Source organism: Astyanax mexicanus, chromosome 12 (genome assembly GCF_023375975.1).
Source record: "Astyanax mexicanus isolate ESR-SI-001 chromosome 12, AstMex3_surface, whole genome shotgun sequence".
In the NCBI taxonomy this organism is placed as follows: Eukaryota; Metazoa; Chordata; class Actinopteri; order Characiformes; family Acestrorhamphidae; genus Astyanax; species Astyanax mexicanus.
The window spans coordinates 32,716,743-32,738,533 of record NC_064419.1 but is presented as its reverse complement, the minus strand read 5'-3'; the positions used below and the strand labels follow the sequence as shown (position 1 = coordinate 32,738,533).

Genomic DNA, 21,791 nt, shown 5'->3' with positions numbered 1-21,791 from the left:
CTCTGTGTATATTAACATAATACCTACATTTAAAGTGTTATTAATGTATATATTCAACCCTAATGAGAGACTGTAGTTCCGCCTCAGTGTATAACATCACAATACCTACATATACAGTGTTATTAATATATATTACACCCTAAAGAGAGACTGTAGCTCCGCCTCCTCTGTGTATAACATCACAATACCTACATATACAGTGTTATTAATATATATTCAACCCTAATGAGAGACTGTAGCTCCTCTTCCCTCAGTGTATATCACAATACATACATTCAGAGTGTTATTAATGTATATAATTTAACCCTAACGAGAGACTGTAGCTCAGCCTCGGTCTTTAACATCACAATACCTATACAATACTCCGCCTCCTCTGTGTATAACATCACAATACCTACATTTAGAGTGTTATTAATATATATTCAACCCTAATGAGAGACTGTAGCTCCACCTCAGTGTATCATATCACTGACTGTATATCTGTCTATCTATCTATCTATCTGGTTATCTGTCTGTCTGCAAATTAACTGATATTGTTTGATAACTATTCAGTTTTGAGTTAGTTTGACCTAAACAGCTTAAAGGATCCCAAATTTCTGCACAATTTCAGTTATGTTAATTTAAAAAATAAACTAAATAAGAGGGGCAAATAGACAAACAACCGAGTAGTTGTTTATGTAATTGTGTAATTAATTATGTAATAACATAGTGTAATTGCTATTAATTATGAATTAATTTACTGAACGTAATAGCAGAGGGGTAATAACTCTACGGGTTAAAGGTTATTTTGAAGGCAAACAAGACAGCCTTAATTGCCCCTGCATACACACTCCCATGCGGCCACAACACACACACACACACACACACACACACACACACACACACAGGCACACACACATCAGTGCAGGTTCTGAATAAACAAACATGCGCCGTGAAGCTCCTATTTCCCTAATGGTGTAATATTCAGCATGTGTAACCGAGGGCAGGCTGAATAACGGTGATGCTGAGTACACACTCGCACCATCCCCACTGATTAGGAATCTTACTGGTAAACAAATTCTCATTACGTCGCCCCTCAGCAGGCCTCTGAACAGCTACAGCACTGTCATGAATTTCAAATACACTCTTACTGTAATACAGAGAGAGAAAGAGAGAGAGAGAGTGTGTGTGTGTGTGAGTGTTAAAAGGGGGGTGGGGCTGTAAATGGGGGTTATATCTGTACAGCATTATTAAATTAGGAGTCAGATTTAACAACACTAATAACCTTCAGAAACCAACAGAGGAATTTTCAGGACCTCCCAGATCTTCAGAGGAGGGGTAATGGTTTCCGGGAATTCATACTGTAAGACTGGATAAGTTGAATTTACTTAAATATTTGAAGGAAATAGGTTGCATTTAAAACAATTAAAATCTATTAAATTCTTTGCCCAATAATTCTATTAAAATATTATGGTAAGAAGAATAAAATTGAGCGACTCACAAAATGATGCTTCATTTTATAAGCCTACAATATCAAGGCCAGTTATTTCATCCTAATATATGATCAACGGGAATGACTACACACTGACGGTGAGGTTCAGAAACTGGGAGACACACCCAGTATGCAAACAGATGGTGCCAGAACCCAATGAAAAAGAAGTTGCTAATGGAAACAGACTAAAGTCAATTATTACAAGGTTATTCAACTCAAATATCCCATTTGATTCACCAAACTCAAATTAGCTGAGCAATGTTTGGAAATATCCGATTTTACATAAATTACACACTTAATACTTAGTATTTGTACTGGGTTTACACTGCAACAGAATTATGTAAATCAGCAGGAAAGCGCAGCGACTCCGATTCCGATACATCAGTTCACAGATGCCTTAGGTGATGAGGGGAAAGAGCGCCATCCACCCACCCAGAGAAAGCAAAGCCAACTGCATGACCAGGATTCGAACCAGCGCTCTCCCGATCATAGTGGCTCAAAATTTCATCATTAATGATATAGTGGCACCCAGAAGTAAGACAAAGTTCCCAGAAAAGATAAACTATATTAATCTAAATGTATAATTCTAATGTTTCCTGCTCTTGATGATCTTCCTCTTTCATCTGAACACCACTAAAATTATTAAGTATATATTTTTAATATATGCTCTTAAAAACTGAACAGCTGGCCATCTGCCACTTTCTCGCACTTTGCCTTCTTGCAGCTCTGATATCATTCACACCGAGCGCTTCAGAACTGTTTTTAAGACGCCCTCGTGGACCAGGCATCATCATTTCCCCTCAGGCAGATCCCACATGCCACCTTAAAGCCGTGCAGTTACTGTATTAGCTGAAGTGAAGTTTATTAGATGAGTCTTCAGAGGCTCATAGCCCACAGACTACAGAAACAGAGACGGGCTGCTGACGGGGCCAGAGGGGCCAATGCCAAGAGGCCGCTGACCTCCCGGAGACCTCGGGGGGCTTCAGACCATAAGGCCGAGGTGACTCAGTGACCGAACACAGTTCACTGCTGATGCAGAGAATCAGAAGAACAAAGAGCCCTTCAGCAGAGCAGTGAAGACATCATTCATACCAACTTTATACAATCCAGAACTCAACTTCTCAACTCAACTCTGAATAGCAAAACTCAATACACCCAACAAAAGTGTTTCTAATAAAGTGGCCAGCCAGTGAGTGGAAGCACACAGAGGTCAGCGTTTCTAATAAAGTGGCCAGAGAATGGAAGCATAAGGATGAAGGTGTTTCCAATAAAGTGGCCAGTGAAGAAGCAGAAGGACGTAGGAGTTTCTATTCAATTTGCCAGAGAGCAAAAGCAAAATATGTAGGTGTTTCCAGTAAAGTGGCCAGTAAAGAAGCAGGAGGATGTAGGTGTTCCTAATAAAGTGGCCATTAATAGAGTGGAAGGACAGAAAAAGGCGTTTCTAATAAAGTGGCCGTAGAGTGGAATAACACGGAGGTCAATGTTTCTAATAAATTGGCCAGTGAAGAAGCACAAGGGTGAAGGTGTTTCCAATAAAGTGGCCCCTAAGGAAGCACAAAAGCAGTAGTTTCTAAAAAAGTGCCAGTGTTGAAGCACCAAAGCAGGTGTTTCCAATAAAGTGGCCATTAAGGAAGCACAAAAATGAAGGTGTTTCTAATAAGGTGACCATTTGGGAAAGGACCATAATAGGTGTTTCTAATAAAGTGGCCATAGTGTGGAAGCACTAAAGCAGATGTTTCTAATAAAGTGGCCAAAGAGAAAGCACAAAAGCAGGTGTTTCTAATAAAGTGCCAATCTTGAAGCACTAACGCAGGTGTTTCTAATAAAGTGGCCAATGTGAAAGCAATAAAGCAGGGGTTTCTAATAAAGTGGCCATTAAGTAAGCACAAACATGAAGGTGTTTCTGATAAAGTGACCATTTGGGAAAGCACCAAAGTAGGTGTTTCTAAAAAAAGTGGCCAGAGAATGGAAGCACCAGGATGTAGGTGTTTCTAATGAAGTGGCGAATGTTGAAGCACTAACGCAGGTATTTCTAATAAAGTGGCCATTGTTGAAGCAGAAGGGTTCAGGTGTTTCTAATAAAGTGGCCAGTGTTGAAGCAGAAGGGTCCAGGTGTTTCTAATAAAGTGGCCAGTGTAGAAGCAGAAGGGTCCAGGTGTTTCTAATAAAGTAGCCAGTGTTGAAGCACAGAAGGTAGGTGTTTCTAATAAAGTGGCCAGTGTTGAAGCAGAAGGGTCCAGGTGTTTCTAATAAAGTGGCCAGTGAAGAAGCACAAGGATGTAGGTGTTTCTAATAAAGTGGCCAGTGTTAAAGCATTAATAAGGTGTTTCTAATAAAGGGGCCTATAAGGAACCAAAAAAAGCTTGAGTTTCTAATAAAGTGGCCAGTGTTAAAGCAATAAGCAGGTGTTTCTAATAAAGTGGCCATTAAGGAAGCAAGAAAGCGTAGGTTTCAAATAAAGTGGCCTGTGTTGAAGCACTACAGCAGGTGTTTGTAATAAAGAGAAGTTGGTATTATTTTACATTACAATATTCTATTAAAACTCTTTTTGGCTCACATTTGTGAGGAGTGGGAGTGAAAAGGGGTGATAAAGGAAGAAGGCGGACCCTGGTGAATTCTTGTGCGCGTGAATCATTCAATTTCTGACATTCGGAGTCTCAGAGCCGCTACTTAATTTTCCGGGAGAAGAGCTGTAGATGATTCACTGTTGGTAAAAGCGATTTTTCTTGAGTTGGAGAGAGTGTGTGTGTGTGTGTGTGTGTATGAGAACAGCAGGTTCCATCTGTGACCAGCATAGTTAATCCATTTCCTCTTTTTTTAACCCTCATTTCCAGCCCGACCCGTTTGGACGTCACTCCAGCACGGGCTGCGGCGAGCTCAGGCCGACTCTGTGCAGGTTATTACTCACACTGTCAGTCTGAATACTGTTTTTACTCACGCTGGAGACATCAGCAAGCTCGGCTACTGGACATCTGGAGTTCAACCATCCATCTCCTTCAAACTACTGCCAAAAAGCTACCAGCTTTATTCTTTCAACCCCAGAGACGTCCCACCATGCACTACATGTGTTTCAGTACAGCTCAGCTTTCTTCTGTGTGCTGAATATATTCAGAGGGCTGTGGACCTCTGCAGGTTCCACCTTACAGTTCTTATGCACTGCACGTCCAAAAGTATCTGGATAGACCTTTTATAATTAGTGACGTTTCAAAATGTGTAACACAACATGCTAGATGTCTCGAAATATGTAACGTAACATTCTAGACGTCTCAAAATGTGTAACACAACATGCTAGATGTCTCGAAATATGTAACGTAACATTCTAGACGTTTCAAAACGTGTAACACAACATGCTAGATGTCTCGAAATATGTAACGTAACATTCTAGACGTCTCAAAATGTGTAACACAACATGCTAGATGTCTCGAAATATGTAACGTAACATGCTAGACGTCTCAAAATGTGCAACAAATGATGCAACATACCAGACGCCTCAAAAATGTGTAATGTAACATGTCAGACGTCTTAAATATGTGTAGCGTAACATAGCAGACGTCTTAAAAATGTGTAATGTAACATACCAGATGTCTAAGAAATGTGTAACGTAACATACCAGACATCATAAAATGTGTGATGCAATATACCGAATGTCTTAAAATTGTGTAACGTAACATACCAGACGTCTTAAAAATGTGTAACGCAAAATACCAGATGTCTTAAAAATGTGTAACATAACATACCAGATGTCTTAAAAATGTGTAACATACCAGATATCTCAAAAATGTGTAACGCAAAATACTAGACGTCTTAAAAATGTGTAACGCAAAATACTAGACGTCTTAAAAATGTGTAACGCGAAATACTAGACGTCTTAAAAATGTGTAACGCAAAAAATGTGTAGCATTTTTTTTAGATGTCTCAAAACTGTCTAACAAAACATTCTAGATGCCTCAAAATCTGTAACACCACATTCAAGATGTCTATAAATGTGTAACACCACATTCTAGATGTCTATAAATGTGTAACACCACATTCTAGATGTCTATAAATGTGTAACACCACATTCTAGATGTCTATAAATGTGTAACACCACATTCTAGATGTCTATAAATGTGTAACACCACATTCTAGATGTCTATAAATGTGTAACACCACATTCTAGACGTCTCAAAATGTGTAACACCACATTCTAGACATTCTCAAACTGTGTAACAAAACATTCTAGACGTCTCAAAATGTGTTACAAAAACATTCGACATCTCAAAATGTGTAACACAACATTCTAGACTCCTATAAATGTGTAACACCACATTCTAGATGTCTATAAATGTGTAACAAAACATTCTAGACATTCTCAAAATGTGTAACACCACGTTCTAGATGTCTATAAATGTGTAACACCACATTCTAGATGTCTATAAATGTGTAACAAAACATTCTAGACATTCTCAAAATGTGTAACACCACGTTCTAGATGTCTATAAATGTGTAACACCACATTTTAGACGTCTCAAAATGTGTAACACCACGTTCTAGACATTCTCAAACTGTGTAACAAAACGTTCTAGACATCTATAAATGTGTAACACCACATTCTAGACATCTCAAAATGTGTAACGCAACATGCCAGTCGTCTTGAAATAATGTTTTGAACTGCTACAGCAAAGTGAAATAAACTCACTATTAATATCTTTGAGTTAACCCTTGTGTGGTGTTCGGGTCTGTGGGACCCGTTTTCATTTTTCATCAAATGATACTAAAAAAATATTGTTTCTAACTCAAACTCATTGGCATTGGCTCATTTTTTGTGAAAAACATATATCAAAACACATTTTCGATAAAAACACACTGTACACCCCCGCCCCCCCACACACACACACACAGATTTATATTACATACAGTATGTTTGGCCAAGGGCTAATAAACATTGCTTCATTTGTAAATTTTAAACTAAACAAATTTTCTACTCATATCTTGAGTTAAATTCATTTTCTTTTATATTTTATTAAAAAAACTAATAAAAAAAGAGTAGCACTTTTTAAAAGAAATGTAACATAAGAAAGGTAAAGGGCAAATATTAACCATGTAAGCTGTTTATATTGCTTGCAATTTAGGTGAAGCAAGCATGTGTAAAGCATTTTAATGTAAAATTGCTTAATTTTGCTGAATTAAATACAAGTAACTTTATTACAAGTAAACGAGTAACAAAAATATGAACAGCACACAAGGGTTAAAAGAAACTTTCACCAAACGTATAGCTCGGTAGACTATAGAAAACAGAAAACAATGTAATGAAATCAAGCCAGAAGCTCCACTTTTTCCAGTCTAACAGGGTGAAGTTCTCACACCCCATAAAAACTCCAGAAACTCCCAAACTCTCAGTGCTCCCACCATCTATTAATGAAGGCCCAGTCTCCAGACTCACAACAGAAGTCACTCAGAACTCAGTTCAGTTCAGGTTCTCAGAGTTCTCTCTCTCTCTCTCTCTCTCTCTCTCTCTCTCTCTCTCTCTCTCTCTCTCTCCTCATACAGACATGGGCTACATTCCAATTCCATTCTACACACTAATAGTATAAAGTATATAACACTAGTCTTAATACTGCAGGTTTGTTGGGTTATTTCATAAAATATTAATGTAATAACACATTCTGTACTAACAGCAAATCATTAATAAAGTGATGCTGCTACATAGGGGTGGGCAATATTATATCGTATACAATATATCGTGACACAGAAATATCATGATATTAAAAATCCATATTGTGATAATAGGGTTGTTCAGTCTTAAAAGTAGTCTATTATTTACTGTGAAGCTTTAGGTGTATTTATTTTATTAGGTGTATATTTGTTTTAGTTTGCAGTTTATATGCATGCACTAAATATTCTGCAATATTTTTTGCTGCATTGTATTATTTTATGCTATATTATTTATTTTGCCACATTATGATTATACTGTTATACTATTATACTATTCCTGAAATGAATTCATTATTTTAGTTTTCCTATATCGCCAAGTATATCGTTATCGCTAAAATACCCTGAAATATCGTGATATTATTTTAGAGCCATATCGCCCACCCCTACTGCTACACATACCGCTCTCAGTCATTTTGTCTAATAACAGTTCCAGGCTTTCTATTTCCTATTGCATTGTGGGAAAATAGATTTGACTATACCCACATATACTGATTGCAAATTGATCGTATCTAAGCATGTACAGCTGTGATTAAAAAGCAGTGTTATTCCATCAAATACTGATTTCTAAACTCTTAAAACTTTATGAATATGAACTTGTTTTCTTTGCATTATTTCAGGTCTGAAAGCTCTGCATCTTTTTTGTTATTTCAGCCATTTCTCATTTTCTGCAAGTAAATGCTCTAAATGACAATATTTTTATTTGGAATGTGGGAGAAATTTTGTTCATGGTTTACAGAATAAAAAAAACAAAGTCTATTTTACTCAAAAATCAGTGTTGTGCCAGTTCACAGCTTTTCTGAACTAGTTCAAGTTCCGTTCATACATGCTCAAAGTGAACAGTTCACGTTCAAAGTTCAGTTCATTTGACTTTTTTCGTGAGATATTCAAATAAATACTTTTTTTCACACTACAAGCTAGAAATCACTATACGTTCTTTAAAACTGCTCATTGTAGACATTTGCTCATGATACTGCAATTGTGGGTTTCATACCAGGTGATGAAAACGTTCGTAAGGAGAAGCGGTGTCTGTCTCCGTGCATCACTTCCACTAGCCATTTTTTTTTAATTGCAGCGCTTTCTCTCACTCCCGTCATTGGTCTCTCGCCCTTGCGCTCTCTCTCTCTCTCTCTCTCTCTCTCGCCCTCCGCGCTCTCTCTCTCTCTCTCTCTCTCTCTCTCGCGCTCTGCACTCTCTAGCCAATGTTCATTTACAGTGATGTCTGCAGTTCATGACACATACTGTGAACTAATTCTCGTTCAAGTTCTTTATTAAAAAAAGTGTTGCGTTCAGTTCAATGTTCACGAAAAAATGAGCGTGTTCAATGAACGCGTTCTTTTGAACTCGTTCACGCACAACACTGTCAAAAATACACCTATACATAGCAAAATCAGAGAAACTGATTTAGAAACTGAAGTGATCTCTTCATTTTTTTCCAGAGCTGTATATCCTGCATGACAGTGAGACATTCTTACAGTGCTTCCTTAGAAAAAGGCAAAAGTAATGGGACATGATGCTAAATTCTGTCTCATGACCTTGCATGGTATGTATGAGCTTAATATAATGTATATACACTATTAAAAATAAAGGAAACCCTAAAATAACACATCCTAGATTAAATGAATGAAATACTGCAGTTGAAAATCTTTAATCATTTTATGGTAAAATGAACGGAATAAACATAATATTTTTTATCAAAATCAAATTACAGGGTAATCCAACTTATGCAAGGATTATACATTGAGCATTGAGCAATTTATATTAATCTGCAGGAGACTCCCAGAACTTTCAGGAAAAGTGGGATGTCTATATTTACCAACAAAACCAATCTGCATTGGATTAACAGAATTAATTAATATAAACTGAATTCATTTTTACTAATGATTTTATAGAATGTACTGTAATGTGAACAGAATCTTGACTAGGGCTCTTTGTCAAAGTGGGGAAACTACTGTAACACAAAGCCTAGAGTGGATCTGCGTTTCATCACTCTCTGGTGAATAATAAGATGGATAATGAATACATGAAAAAACGGCTCAAGGCCTTTTTTTTTTTTCTTCCTTTCTCTTTCCGTCCTCTGTTAGTGACAGCTCCATACTGTCAGTGTTCTTCTTCCTCTGAGTCACAATGATTCACTATGGAAAATAAAACTAGAGCAAGTAGAAAAAGTCAAAGAGCGATATAAAAAAAACCCCACAGAAACTTGTGTTAATGGACTCTTTATGAGCGTCGGAAATGATCCGTGAAAGGAGCCTTATGTCACGCCGTTAAAGTGGTGTCATCTTCTGGGCGGACGCATATTTCCCCGTCTGGCCGCGTGTCCGCCGAGCGCCGGGCGCTTTCGCTGCCCCAGTTACGCTTTTAACACTCCGTCTTTCCAGCGGCTCGGAGGGACGCGAGCGCAGCCTCATGAATACGGCCGTGTGTGATGGATGTGTTTGGTGTTATATTTAAGGCTGGTAGATTCTGCTTTGGGACGGCAATTAAAGCTCTCCGGTCCGGACTGGCACGCGCGGGCCTGCTCCACTTCCAGATAAAGGCTGAGGAAGCTAGCGGCGCTAACCTCAAAACGTCAGCGCTAATGCTACGCTAGCACTGCAGTCCTTTCAGTGTCAGGAGTAAATGACCACACATGCCTGGCCTGCACTAATGAACCCCTCTGCCCCATCAAATCAAGCGCGCTGTCGTCTCGCGTCGTCTGAAAATACACAGGATCACACAGCGGAGCCAGAAGATAGCCGAAGATGAAGAGACACAAAAGGGAACGGCTAAAAAAAGCTTAGCATCGGACGTAGAGTTTGTTTAAAACCCTGTTCATAGCTGTTTTTCTTAATTTATTCCATCAGTAGAGACATTTGTTTAGTGTCTGAGATTCTCTATGTCTCTGTAGCTCTGTATCTTAGCAATGGAGCTACGAGGCTAACATACACTCAAACATAATAGAACCTCACTGAAAAAAAAAGTACAAAAAAAAAATTTACTTTAAAAAAATTCGCACCTTTCTGCATTTGCTTTTTTAAGTAAATTTAATTTCAGATCAATTTAAGTAACTTTAACTTAATTTCAAGACTTGTAACATAGAGTAAATAAGTGAACTGAACTTCAGTCAATCATTTTTTTATTAAACTTTACTTAATTTATTTTTGCTGAATCAATCCTTTATTTTAGTAACCTTTACTTAATTTCTGCATACAGTATTACCTAATTACAATTACTTCATGTATACAATATTACTTAAATAGTTAATGATACATAATGTACATTTATTAAAATACACATTCAAATATTTACATAATGTCAAAGATTTATTTTGTAAATAGACCAAGTCTCACTGTCTCAACACACGGATGGCATGTAATGAATTATTTTTAGTATACTTAAAAGAATGTATTACATGCCATCCATGTGTTGAGATAGTGTTATATGTGTGTTTTAAATAAAAATATTTACATTTCAGGAATTATAATATATTATGTATGATAAATTATTTGAGTAATATTGTATAAATGAAGTCATTGTAATTAGGTAATATTGTATGCAGAAATTAAGTAAAGGTTACTAAAAGAAAGCATTGATTCAGCAAAAATAAATTGCGTAAATAATATAATAAAAGAAATTGACTGAATTTCAGTTCACTTATTTACTCTGTGTAACATTTAAGCCTTGAAACCGAGCTGAAGTTACATACATTTATCTGAAATTAAATTTACTTAAAAAAAGCAAATGCAGAAAGTTGCATAACCTTTTTAAAGTAAATTTTACGCATATTTTTTTTCAGTGTTAAATGCATTCTTCAAGAAATGCCATAGCACATACAGTACTCCATGTACTTCTGCATACTTCATTATCCACCTCTCGCCAGAGACAAGGAGAGCAACACAGAGAGTCAGGTGCTAGGTAACCACATGGTCTCCATCCACATGGTTGGGCACGTGCTTGTAAACGCATGTGTCGAAAGCTGTGCACCTCAGTCCAGCACAGTTTTGCGCAGGTATTTCCAGTTACAGCTGATTTCACGCTTTTAATCCCAGAAAAACGCTCTTATATACCTTGTAAAAAGCCATTTAAATGCCTGATTAAAGGACGGATTACTGTTGTTTTGCTGTTGTCCTCGGGTTTTGGGTGCTCGGCGCTGACTCAGCTCTTGATCAGTCCGGATGCGAGACAGCACGTGGGTGGGGGTGGGGCTGTTGATGTCATGGGCCCTGCATTGTTTAATATCGCAATATATATCATCGAAAAAAGATAATCTGCAATGTGAATTTTTTCAAAATCGTGCAGCCCTAGACACATGTATTAAAAAAGGGCTTAGTGCTGGGGGTGCTTTATACCCCAGAACTCCAGTACTTCCTTGGCATTAGGCACAGTGCAGATAGGTTCATCTTTATCTGCTCCAGACGTCCCATTCTACACTACAGGAACTGGACAAGCTTTGTTTGTGCATTTGCACATCTGTGTCTGTGTCTGAATGCACTCATTAGAATGGGTGTCCACAAACATTTGGACATAAAGTGCTTGTTTGAGCCATTTAAGCATTTTAGCAACTTCATTTTAATTTGAAAGCTTGTGACTTGCCAATTAGCACGGTGCTACCAGCTTAAAAAAATGCTAAAAAAAAATGATAGGGTCCCAATACTTTTGTCCTTGTAATTAAGTTCTCATGCTCATTAGCGTATTTTACACACACAGTCTCTACTTTTTGACCGGTGGAGCGAAAAGGCCAGTCGAAACTCCCCTTTCAAACTCTCAACAAGTAGCTCCCACTCAAAAACGACCCTCAGAGACACACAGGAAAAAAGAAAAAACTGCTGTTACGCAACACAATCAGCAGGATGTGAGGATCTGGCAACCCTTTGGCACCCCGCCTCGCTCCCCGCTGCACGTTAAGCTTTGTCATTCCGAGGGCGTTCTGTCGGAGCTGAATAAAAATGAACGCTGTGTGTTTTCTGCGCCGTCTGCGTCTCCGGCGGTGAAGGGGAGTCGATCATTCCGCTAAACCCGGCCTTCTGTAATGATCTCGCTCACTGAATTAAGCGCCAACCTTACCTGACGCTGCAGCAACAAAAAGCCGGGGATGTTTATATTCCAGCCAAATAAACCACCCATTCCTTTACGCAGCGCTCACAAAACCTCTAAAAGAGGGAATTCATCCCACACAGTGGAAGCATTTTAAAAATGAACAATACACATCACTTACTTTACTGGCCACTTTCTTGGCTCCAGTGTACAAAACACTGTGGACTGTGTGGTCCATCTACCCATTCTACCTTATTCAATAGTGGTCAGAAACTGATTCATCACATTTTCAGACGTCTGAAACCTATAAACTACACTGCATGATGTTTAAAACACTTTTTAGCAAAGTTTCCCGAAGAGCTTGGGTCCAAGATATGTTTTAAAAAACTCATATAGTAACACTTCCATCCTTACAGAGCCCATCATCTTAACCTACAACTCCCATGATCCCCTGTTTCCCAAGGACTCTTTCTCATGCTCCACTCCAGTCAATCATGAACAGTTTTTCTGCTCAGCATCACCTGAATGCTAATTATTGGCAGCTGTGATTAATTAGAATGACTTTACTGGCCACTTTCTTGGCTCCAGTGTACAAAACACTGTGGACTGTGTGGTCCACCTACCCATTCTACCTCATTCAATAGTGGTCAGAAACCGATTCATCACATTTTCAGACGTCTGAAACCTATAAACTACACTGCATGATGTTTAAAACACTTTTTATCAAAGTTTCCCGAAGAGCTTAGGCCGCAAAATATGTTTTTAAAATCTCATATAGTAACACTTCCATGCTTACTGAGCCCATCATCTCAAACTACAACTCCCATGATCCCCTGTTTCCCAAGGATTCATGCTACATGCTCCACTACAGCCAATCATTAACAGTTTTTTTACTCAACATCGCCTGAATGCTAATTATTGACAGCTGTGATTCATTAGACTGACTTTAGTGGCCACTTTCTTGGCTCCAGTTTACAAAACACTGTGGACTGTGGTCTATCTACCCACCCCACCTTATTTAATAGTGGTCAGAAACCGATTCATCACATTTTCAGACGTCTGAAACCTATAAACTACACTGCATGATGTTTAAAACACTTTTTAGCAAAGTTTCCCGAAGAGCTTGGGTCCAAAATATGTATTTTTAAAAATCTCATATAGTAACACTTCCATGCTTACAGAGCCCATCATCTTAAACTACAACTCCCATGATCCCCTGTTTCCCAACGACTCCACCAAGTGCTCCACTCCAGCCAATCATGAACAGTTTTTTTACTCAACATCGCCTGAATGCTAATTATTGACAGCTGTGATTCATTAGACTGACTTTACTGGCCGCTTTCTTGGCTCCAGTGTACAAAACACTGTGGACTGTGTGGTCCATCTACCCACCCACCTTATTCAATAGTGGTCAGAAACTGATTCATCAAATTTTTATATAAGCAAAGTCATTCAGAGAGGGTTTACAGTGAAATGATCTGTTCTGTAGCAGGGGTGGTGAAAGTGGTGTTTTTTATAGTTACAAGTATCTCACATGTTTCTCCAGCTTTACACATTTAAAGTGGCTTGTAAAAGTATTCATATCCCTTGCACTTTTCCACATTAGGTTATAAAAAACATATCCCAAGTTTTGAGCATCCCAATATGAACTGTTCATTCCATCATTCATAAAACAGTATAAAAAAAGGCCCATGGTCACTCTGGAGGAGCCGCAGAAATCCAATCTCTCAGGTAGGAGAATCGGTCGACTATCCTAAGTCATGGAAGAGTGTCAACAAGAGAGCTACAGTGGGATGGTTTAGATTAAAGACTATTCATGTGTTAGAATGGCCCAGTCTTAAATACCATTGAGCATATGTGGCAAAACATGAAAACTGCTGTTTACAGATGCTTTCCTTCCAACATGGCTGAGCTTGAGCTGTTTTAAAAAAAAAAGATTAATGGGAAAAGTCTCAGTCTCTAAATGCGCAAAGCATGGTAGAGACAAACCCCCATAGCACTTACAGATTTGTATTTGATAAAAAAATGTAAAACCATGTATTATTTTTGTTCCACTTATGTAATACTTAGTGTTGGTCTATCACTATGTAGTTTGTGATTGTAAAGTGACAAAATGTGGAAAAGTTCAAAGGGTTTGAATACTTTTGCAAGCCACTGTATTTAAAATGGTGGGCATGGCAAACATGGGGCAGGGCATAGTGTGACAAAAAATATTCCCCAAAATTAAAGTATCTGTTCAGTTTTGCCACTATTTTATTTTAATATCAACGTTACATATAAGTTAGTAGATTTCTCTGCAGTAAACCACAATTTCTCACCAAACCCCCGCTCTAAATGTGTTCATCTCAGTCCTGTGCAATGGACAATAAGCCACACTTCCTAACCGTAGACCGGTGAGGTGGAGCTACAGTGATAAATTGGCCGTGAGTGTATAATTCATTTTTAATACTCGCCTGAAGCCATGTGAATGAAGATCGCACCGCTCTGTGGCAGTGCCAAAGTGGTCACAAACTGTGCCAAGTACAGAGTGAATAATAATATAATAACCCCTAAAATTGTTTACCAGAAGTGATGGAGGCCAGGCGGAAGGCATCAGAGTGGCGGACAGAGGGCAGAGGCTCGTAGGGAGTGGCCTCGTAGAAATCTTCACCTGAAAAACACAGAAAAAGACTCGTGGTTAATACAAGTTTCTTCACAGTATAATGAAAAAACATAATTCATCCTGCGAGGGACTATTTTGGCAATTACGTTACAAATATCTGGGATTTCTGTTGGGAATTACTGACACTATGGTTTAGAGTTGCCAGGTTCACAGTTTTAATGCCAAACTGGGCTTTTTTGAAAATGGTGGTGGGTGTCACGTCTGGTGCTGTTAGCTCTTCTGTCCCTTCCACACCCAGCTCTAACGGAGGTTCTCAGGTCAACAACTACACTACCCAGAATGCACCACCCGCTGACATCACGCACACACCTGATCACGTGACACCTCACCTGCTTCCTCCAGGAAGTCCTGAATACTGATTACTGGCACTATAAAGGAGCACTCCACACAAACACCCACGCCGCGTATTGTAGGTTCTCCTCATTACAAAGCGTTACTTTATCTCTTGTCTCAGTTTATCTCGTGTATGACCTTGCCTTTGTTTTCTCAACGCCGATTATTGCCTTTGCCTCTGATATTGGATTACCTGTGTATTACCTGGACTGTGTATTCACTACTGCCTCTTGGATTACCTCTGACATTGGATCTCTCGTGTATGAACTCTGGACTGTCTCTCGTTTATGGTATGGTTTTGTCTACATTGCTCCTGTTATTGGTGATTACCCATTTTTCTGTACCGACTACGTTTTACATCTGTTTATTTTATAATAAACAAACTTTTAACAGTATCTGCACGTGTCTGCATTCTGTACTAGCCATGACAGTGGGCTGCATTTGAAAAAAAATAAAAATACATTTAAACAAAAAAGTGGGTGTTGCCTTTGATGTTACAGATGTTAAAGAGGAGAGAAGAACTAAGTAAGTAAAACTCAGTTTTAGTTGTTTTGCTAATGATATAACTATTAATTGTTCTTGACTGGGATATAAAACTGTTATAAAAGAACTAATAAAACACTACAATATTATTATTGAGGACTAATGACAGAAATACTGATAATAAATCCCTTTATAAAAAAAAGTTGTACACTTAGTTGTTTTGCCATTTGCTTCAAACATGTGACAGACATATATTTTGGGCTAGTTTAAACTTCTGAAGGGTGGGTTTTAAACTGACTTTGGGCTGGATATTTTTGTTGGACCTGGCAACCCTGCTATGGTTAGAAGCTCCTTCACCTGTTAAATGTTGTTACACACTCTGCCATTCTGCTTCTCTACAAAATTGTTACAATGTCTTAAACGGGGCAAAAGAGTCTAAAAGCGGAGAGAGTGCGCATTTCTAGCGCAGAAAAACGGGCCAAAGAGTCTAAAAGCGGAGAGAGTGCGCATTTCTAGCGCAGAAAAATGGGCCAAAGAGTCTAAAAGCGGAGAGAGTGTGTATTTCTAGCGCAGAAAAATGGACCAAAGAGTCTAAAAGCGGAGAGAGTGTGTATTTCTAGCGCAGAAAAATGGACCAAAGAGTCTAAAAGCGGAGAGGGTGCGCATTTCTAGCGCAGAGTCTAAAAGGAGTCTAAAAGTTGCCATAATTAAGGAGTTTAATATTAAGAGACATGAAATTAAACATCAATTTGAAAAATCTTAGTTCACACAACACTGTCAAAGATAAAGATAGTAAGTCAAGTAAAATGGTGTGTAAATGAAATAATCAGGAAAAGTATTATTTAAAGTGGTATATTTCATTATTTGTTTTATTACAGAGTGTGGCCCGTGACTTCAAATATATTTCTCCTTCTGGCCCCCAACAAAAAAAGTTTGGACACCCCTGTTATAGAGCAATATACATCATCCTCTACAGTTCCTGTAGTGTATTACAGTCTGACAGAATGAGTGTGTGGGTCACATAGACTTTATAAAGCCTTATAGAGCACCCCTACACTTCCTGTGCTATATTACATTCTGTTCAGAATGAGTGTGTGGATCACATAAACCTTATAAAGCCTTGTAGAGCACCCCCCACACCTCCTGTAGTGCATTGCATTCTGTCAGAATGAGTATGTGGGCCATATTAACATTATAAAGCTATATAGAGCACCCACAGTTCCTGTAGTGTATTAAAGTCTGTCAGTAGGAGTGTGTGGATCATATAAACATTATAAAGCTATATAGAGCACCCACAGTTCCTGTAGTGTATTAAAGTCTGTCAGATCACATTAACATTATAAAGCCTTATAGAGCTCCTGCTACACTTCCTGTAGAGCAGGGGTTCTCAACTGGTCTCAGCCCGGGACCCACATTTTCTCATGGTCATTAAGTCGCGACCCACTTTTGTATAATGCAAACTAACAAATTTATTTTTGAAAAGTGAACTTCAAAAATATGTAAACATACATATGCATTCAAAGTGAATTTAAAAGTAATAAAAACGTGCGGTACCATGCAAACTGTATGTATACAAGTAACTACAATAAAATTAAACATCAAAACTGCATAAAATAAATAAGGCCACAAAATTAGATATATCACTTCTCTGCATTCATCATCCTTTAGTAAAAAAAATAGAAGGACCATGCCAACTGCATGTGTAAAAGTTACTGCAAAAAAATAAATATCAAAACTGCATAAAATAAATAAATCTACAAAACCAGATGTTTTCACCCAACCTGTCTTTTGTGAAAATCAGTGAGACAATTGGGCATGTACTTTACTTTTGATCAGAGTTTCAAAGTCTGGGGTGACAGTAGACAGAGTTACTCTCAGATCATGCTCAGTGTTCAACCTGTTTCTCTGCTTTGATTTTAGCTGGACCAAGGTGGAAAAGCCACTTTCACAAAGGTAGGTTGTGCTGAATGGTAGGATCGTTTTGATTGCAAGAGAGGCGAGAGATGAATACTCAGCCATCACATCGCTGCACCAGAATTGGGAAAGACTTACGTCGCCGAATCTCTTTTTCAGTGTCTGGTCACATGACAGCTCCACCAGCTGATGCTCTTCGTTGCTTGGTAACATGACGCTTTCCATGTTGACGCTGAAAGGGTCGCGTATCCAGGCATTACTATTATCTCCGTGCCTCTCAGGGAAGTAGTCGTCAAACCGAGCTTGAAGTTTACTGAGATGCTCCTTGATCGTTTTTTTCAGGTAATTTTTGGCCGTGGTGTCCAGCTGCTGTACTTCCTGGCGAACGTTTGGAAACATGTCCAGTCTGTCTTTGGATAAATGATTTACCCACAGTGTGATCTTTTTCTTGAACGCAACAACTTTGTCTGACTGTTCAAAAATGTTGTGTCCTTTTCCCTGCATAGACACGTTTAACGCGTTGAGGTGCTCAAAAATATCAGCAAGATATGCAACAAGTGCGAGCCAGGTGTTATTGTCAAACAGTTCAGCATATACGGAGTTGTTCTCTGAGAGGAAGGTGGCGATTTCTGTTTTTAGTTCGTAAAAGCGTGACAAGACCTTACCCCTCGACAGCCAGCGCACTTCGGAGTGATACAACACCTGCATGTGCTCAGAGCCCAAATCTTTGCATAGATTTGAAAAGCAGCGGCTGCTCTTAGCACTCCGTTTTATGTGGTTCACCACTTTGATGACATCTTGCAAAGCTTCATTAAGATCAGGAACCATATTCTTAGCCGCCAGTGCCTCTCGGTGCAAAAAGCAGTGGTTCCAAGTCGCATTAGGTGCCCTCGTCAGAATTTGTTTCACCACACCTGAGTGTTTCCCGGTCATGGAGGCAGCGCCGTCAGTTGTGACTCCAATGCAGTATTCCCAGCTTATACCCACTGAGCTCAAGTACAAGTCCACGGAGTTGAAAATGTCCTCTGCTTTGGTAGTGGTGGGGAGTTCTCTGCTGCAGAGAAATTGCTCCTGCAAATCACCATCCCACACATGTCTCACATAAACCAGTAAAATAGCATGGTTAGCTATGTCCGTGGATTCATCCATCTGTAATGCGAAGTATGGGCTTGTCTGGACGCGAGCTGTAGTCTGCTGTTTTATGTTATCAGACATGTCTTTAATACGCCGCGCTATAGTATCATTGGACAGGGGTATTGTTTTAAGTTTGTCTGCCGCTGCACCATCCAGCACCTCTCTTACCATGTCCATTGCAGCAGGTAAAATCAGCTCTTCGGCTATTGTGTGGGGTTTCTTTGCCTTCGCAATACGGAAAGCTACGTGGTAAGACGCCCGGAGCGCTTGCTCTTGTTTGGAGCACGATGCTGTCAGACACTTCTTTGATGCCTTTAGCTCATGAAGTCGTCTTTGAAAAAACTCCACCGGCTTGTCCTTATATGCGGGATGTTTCGTTTGTAGATGTCTCATTAGTTTGGAGGGTTTCATGCTCGCATGTGCCAGCACTTCATTGCAAATGACACACTGGGGTTTCTGACCCTGTTTGTCCTCAATGAACGAAAACCCACATTTCAGATACTCCGGGCTGTATTTGCGTTTCGCCATCTTCTCACCGAACGTCATCACAAACTAACGCGTGTCTCTCTGTCTCATTTCAAGATTTTCAAGATAAAAGACCGTTAAAAAATCAGACGAGCATAATCTTTTTTTTTTTTTTTTTTTTTTTTTGCAAAGCTGTCCGCGACCCACCCAGAACGTGTCCGCGACCCACTTTTGGGTCGCGACCCACCAGTTGAGAAACGCTGCTGTACAGTATTATAGTCTGTCAGTAGGAGCGTGTGGATCATATAAACATTATAAAGCTATATAGAGCACCCACAGTTCCTGTAGTGTATTAAAGTCTGTCAGATCACATAAACATTATAAAGCCTTATAGAGCTCTTGCTACACTTCCTGTAGTGTATTATAGTCTGTCAGAATAAACATGTGGCTTATCTAAACATTACAAAGACTTATAAAGCACCCCCTACACTTCCTATAGTGCATTACAGTTTGTCAGAATGAATATGTGGATCACATAAATTTTATAAAGCCTTATAGAGCTCCCTCTACACTTCATGTAGTGTATTACAGTCTGTCAGAATGAGCGTGTGGATCAAATAAATATTATAAAGCCTTATAGTGCACCCCATACAGTTCCTGTAGTGTATTACAGTCTGTCAGAATAAACATGTGGCTCATATAAATGTTATAAAGCCTTATAGAGCTCCTGCTACACTTCCTGTAGCGTATTACAGTCTGTCAGAATGAGTGTGAGTATCATATAAAGTATAACTTCTATTACAGAGCGCCCCCTAGAGTTCAACCTGTTACAGAAAACACAAATGACAATGTAAAAAGATGGGAAATAACACACCATAAAAGACACAATAGCACAGCTGAGACCTGGCAACCCTAGCTGACATGCAAGTGCATGTAATCACTGTGTGTATGTGTGTGTCTAAGCAGTGTGCTGCTCTCTAAGTCCTTCTGTCAGCCTAAATCAGGAGGTGCGGAGCTTCGTCTCCAGTTACCAGGGGAGACGGGGTTCACCCCCACCTTAGTGATGGGATGAAATGTGGCATATGTGAGTGTATGTTCTAACACACACACACACACATTGTCACTGCTGTATGTGTATAAGCGGCCTGCCACCACACCGCCACAGGAAATCCAGCCGGCACTCAGAACTCAATTCCATTTCGTTTTCTTATTCGTCACCCCACCAGTTCCCTCTGCTGTACTTTACAGTTAGCTACACACACACACCCCACATACACACCACACACAAACACACACAGTGTTCCCTCTCCTCCTAGACTCAGTCAATTTTAAGACATTTTGCATTTTTATTTGCCATCTTCCTCTTAGCTGAGCAGCACTGTTAAATTACCCATTAGCCTACCCCACCTGCTAGCTTATGCTAGCATTACGTTTTACATTATAACCCCATTTGCACCACAATTTTTACTACAATTTTAGTAATTCCAGTTCCCACCCACTGTCTACAACTCACCTCTCTATCACACTATGCTACAGCACTGAAAAAGTGAAGGCTAATACCGCTAATAAATAAAAGTGAGTGCCAGTGGTGTTGTGTTAGCAGTGTTTTAAAAGTGTGTAGTGGTGCTAACCTTTACTTTTTAAAGTGCTGGTATCATGGTGTGATAGAGAGACGAGTTGTATACAGTGGGTGAAAACTGGAAATTAGTAAAATTTTTTCTACCTGGGAACATTAAGTAAGAACCATTATTTTGTCATTCATCTTTAGAATGTTTTTGAAACATGATTTTTGTAACATTTACATGCTAACCTTCATGGAGAAAGAGTGTTTAAAATGTTGCTAACATTCTTAGAACGTTTTTAGAATAGAGTGTTGCAAAAAGGTGTGGGTGTTTGTTAGCTGTGGCATTTTAATTAGCATTTAGCATTGCCCTCAATGAGTGCCAGTGGTGTTGTGTTAGCAGTGTTTTAACTCATTCCTAGAACATGATTTTTGTAACATTACATGCTAACCTTTGTGGGGAAAAAATGGAACCTTGTTTGTTAGCTTGTACTGTACTCTGTCTTTCTCTGGGTTGGGTGAGATGGTCTTTACTCTATTTTATCACTCAGTATGGAGCGTTGCTAAAAGGTGTGGGTGTTTGTTAGCTGGCGCATATGAATTAGCATTTAGCGTTGCCCTCAATGAGTGCCAGTGGCGTTGTGTTAGCAGTGTTTATAAAGTGAGTAGTGGTGCTAGCCTTCACTCTTCCAGGACTATGCTGGTAGCATAGTATGATAATTAGTTTTGTGTTGTAGACAGTGTGTAGGACTATAATTGTGATAAAAATTGGCTTGTAAATTTAACTCTATTTTGAGAGAGAGAGAGAGAGAGGACAAAAATAAAATTAAAAAAACAAGTGATGAAGTAATGCTTCTCAGTTAGACTAAACAGTGTTAAAAGCAACGTTAAATGCTAATTCGGTTGCATCAGCTAACAAACTCTAGCCACTTCAACAACTCCAGCAGACTAAATAATGGTTTTAGTCAATTTTCACCACAATTTTTTACAATTTTAGTAATTTCTGTAAACCACTGTCTACAACTCATCTCTATCACACTATGCTACCAGCACTAATAGAG

At 39.0% G+C, this 21,791-nt stretch overlaps 1 protein-coding gene across 1 annotated transcript in view; it reads right to left on the bottom strand.

Moving 5' to 3' along the window:
• The window catches only part of gfra2a (GDNF family receptor alpha 2a), a 158,735-nt gene that overhangs the window by 77,609 nt on the left and 59,335 nt on the right, over positions 1 to 21,791 (bottom strand). Inside the window, exon 3 of the mRNA XM_022670471.2 lies at positions 14,742 to 14,828. Within this exon, the coding sequence (XP_022526192.2) occupies positions 14,742 to 14,828 (87 nt within the window). The remainder of the gene's footprint in view (positions 1 to 14,741; positions 14,829 to 21,791) is intronic.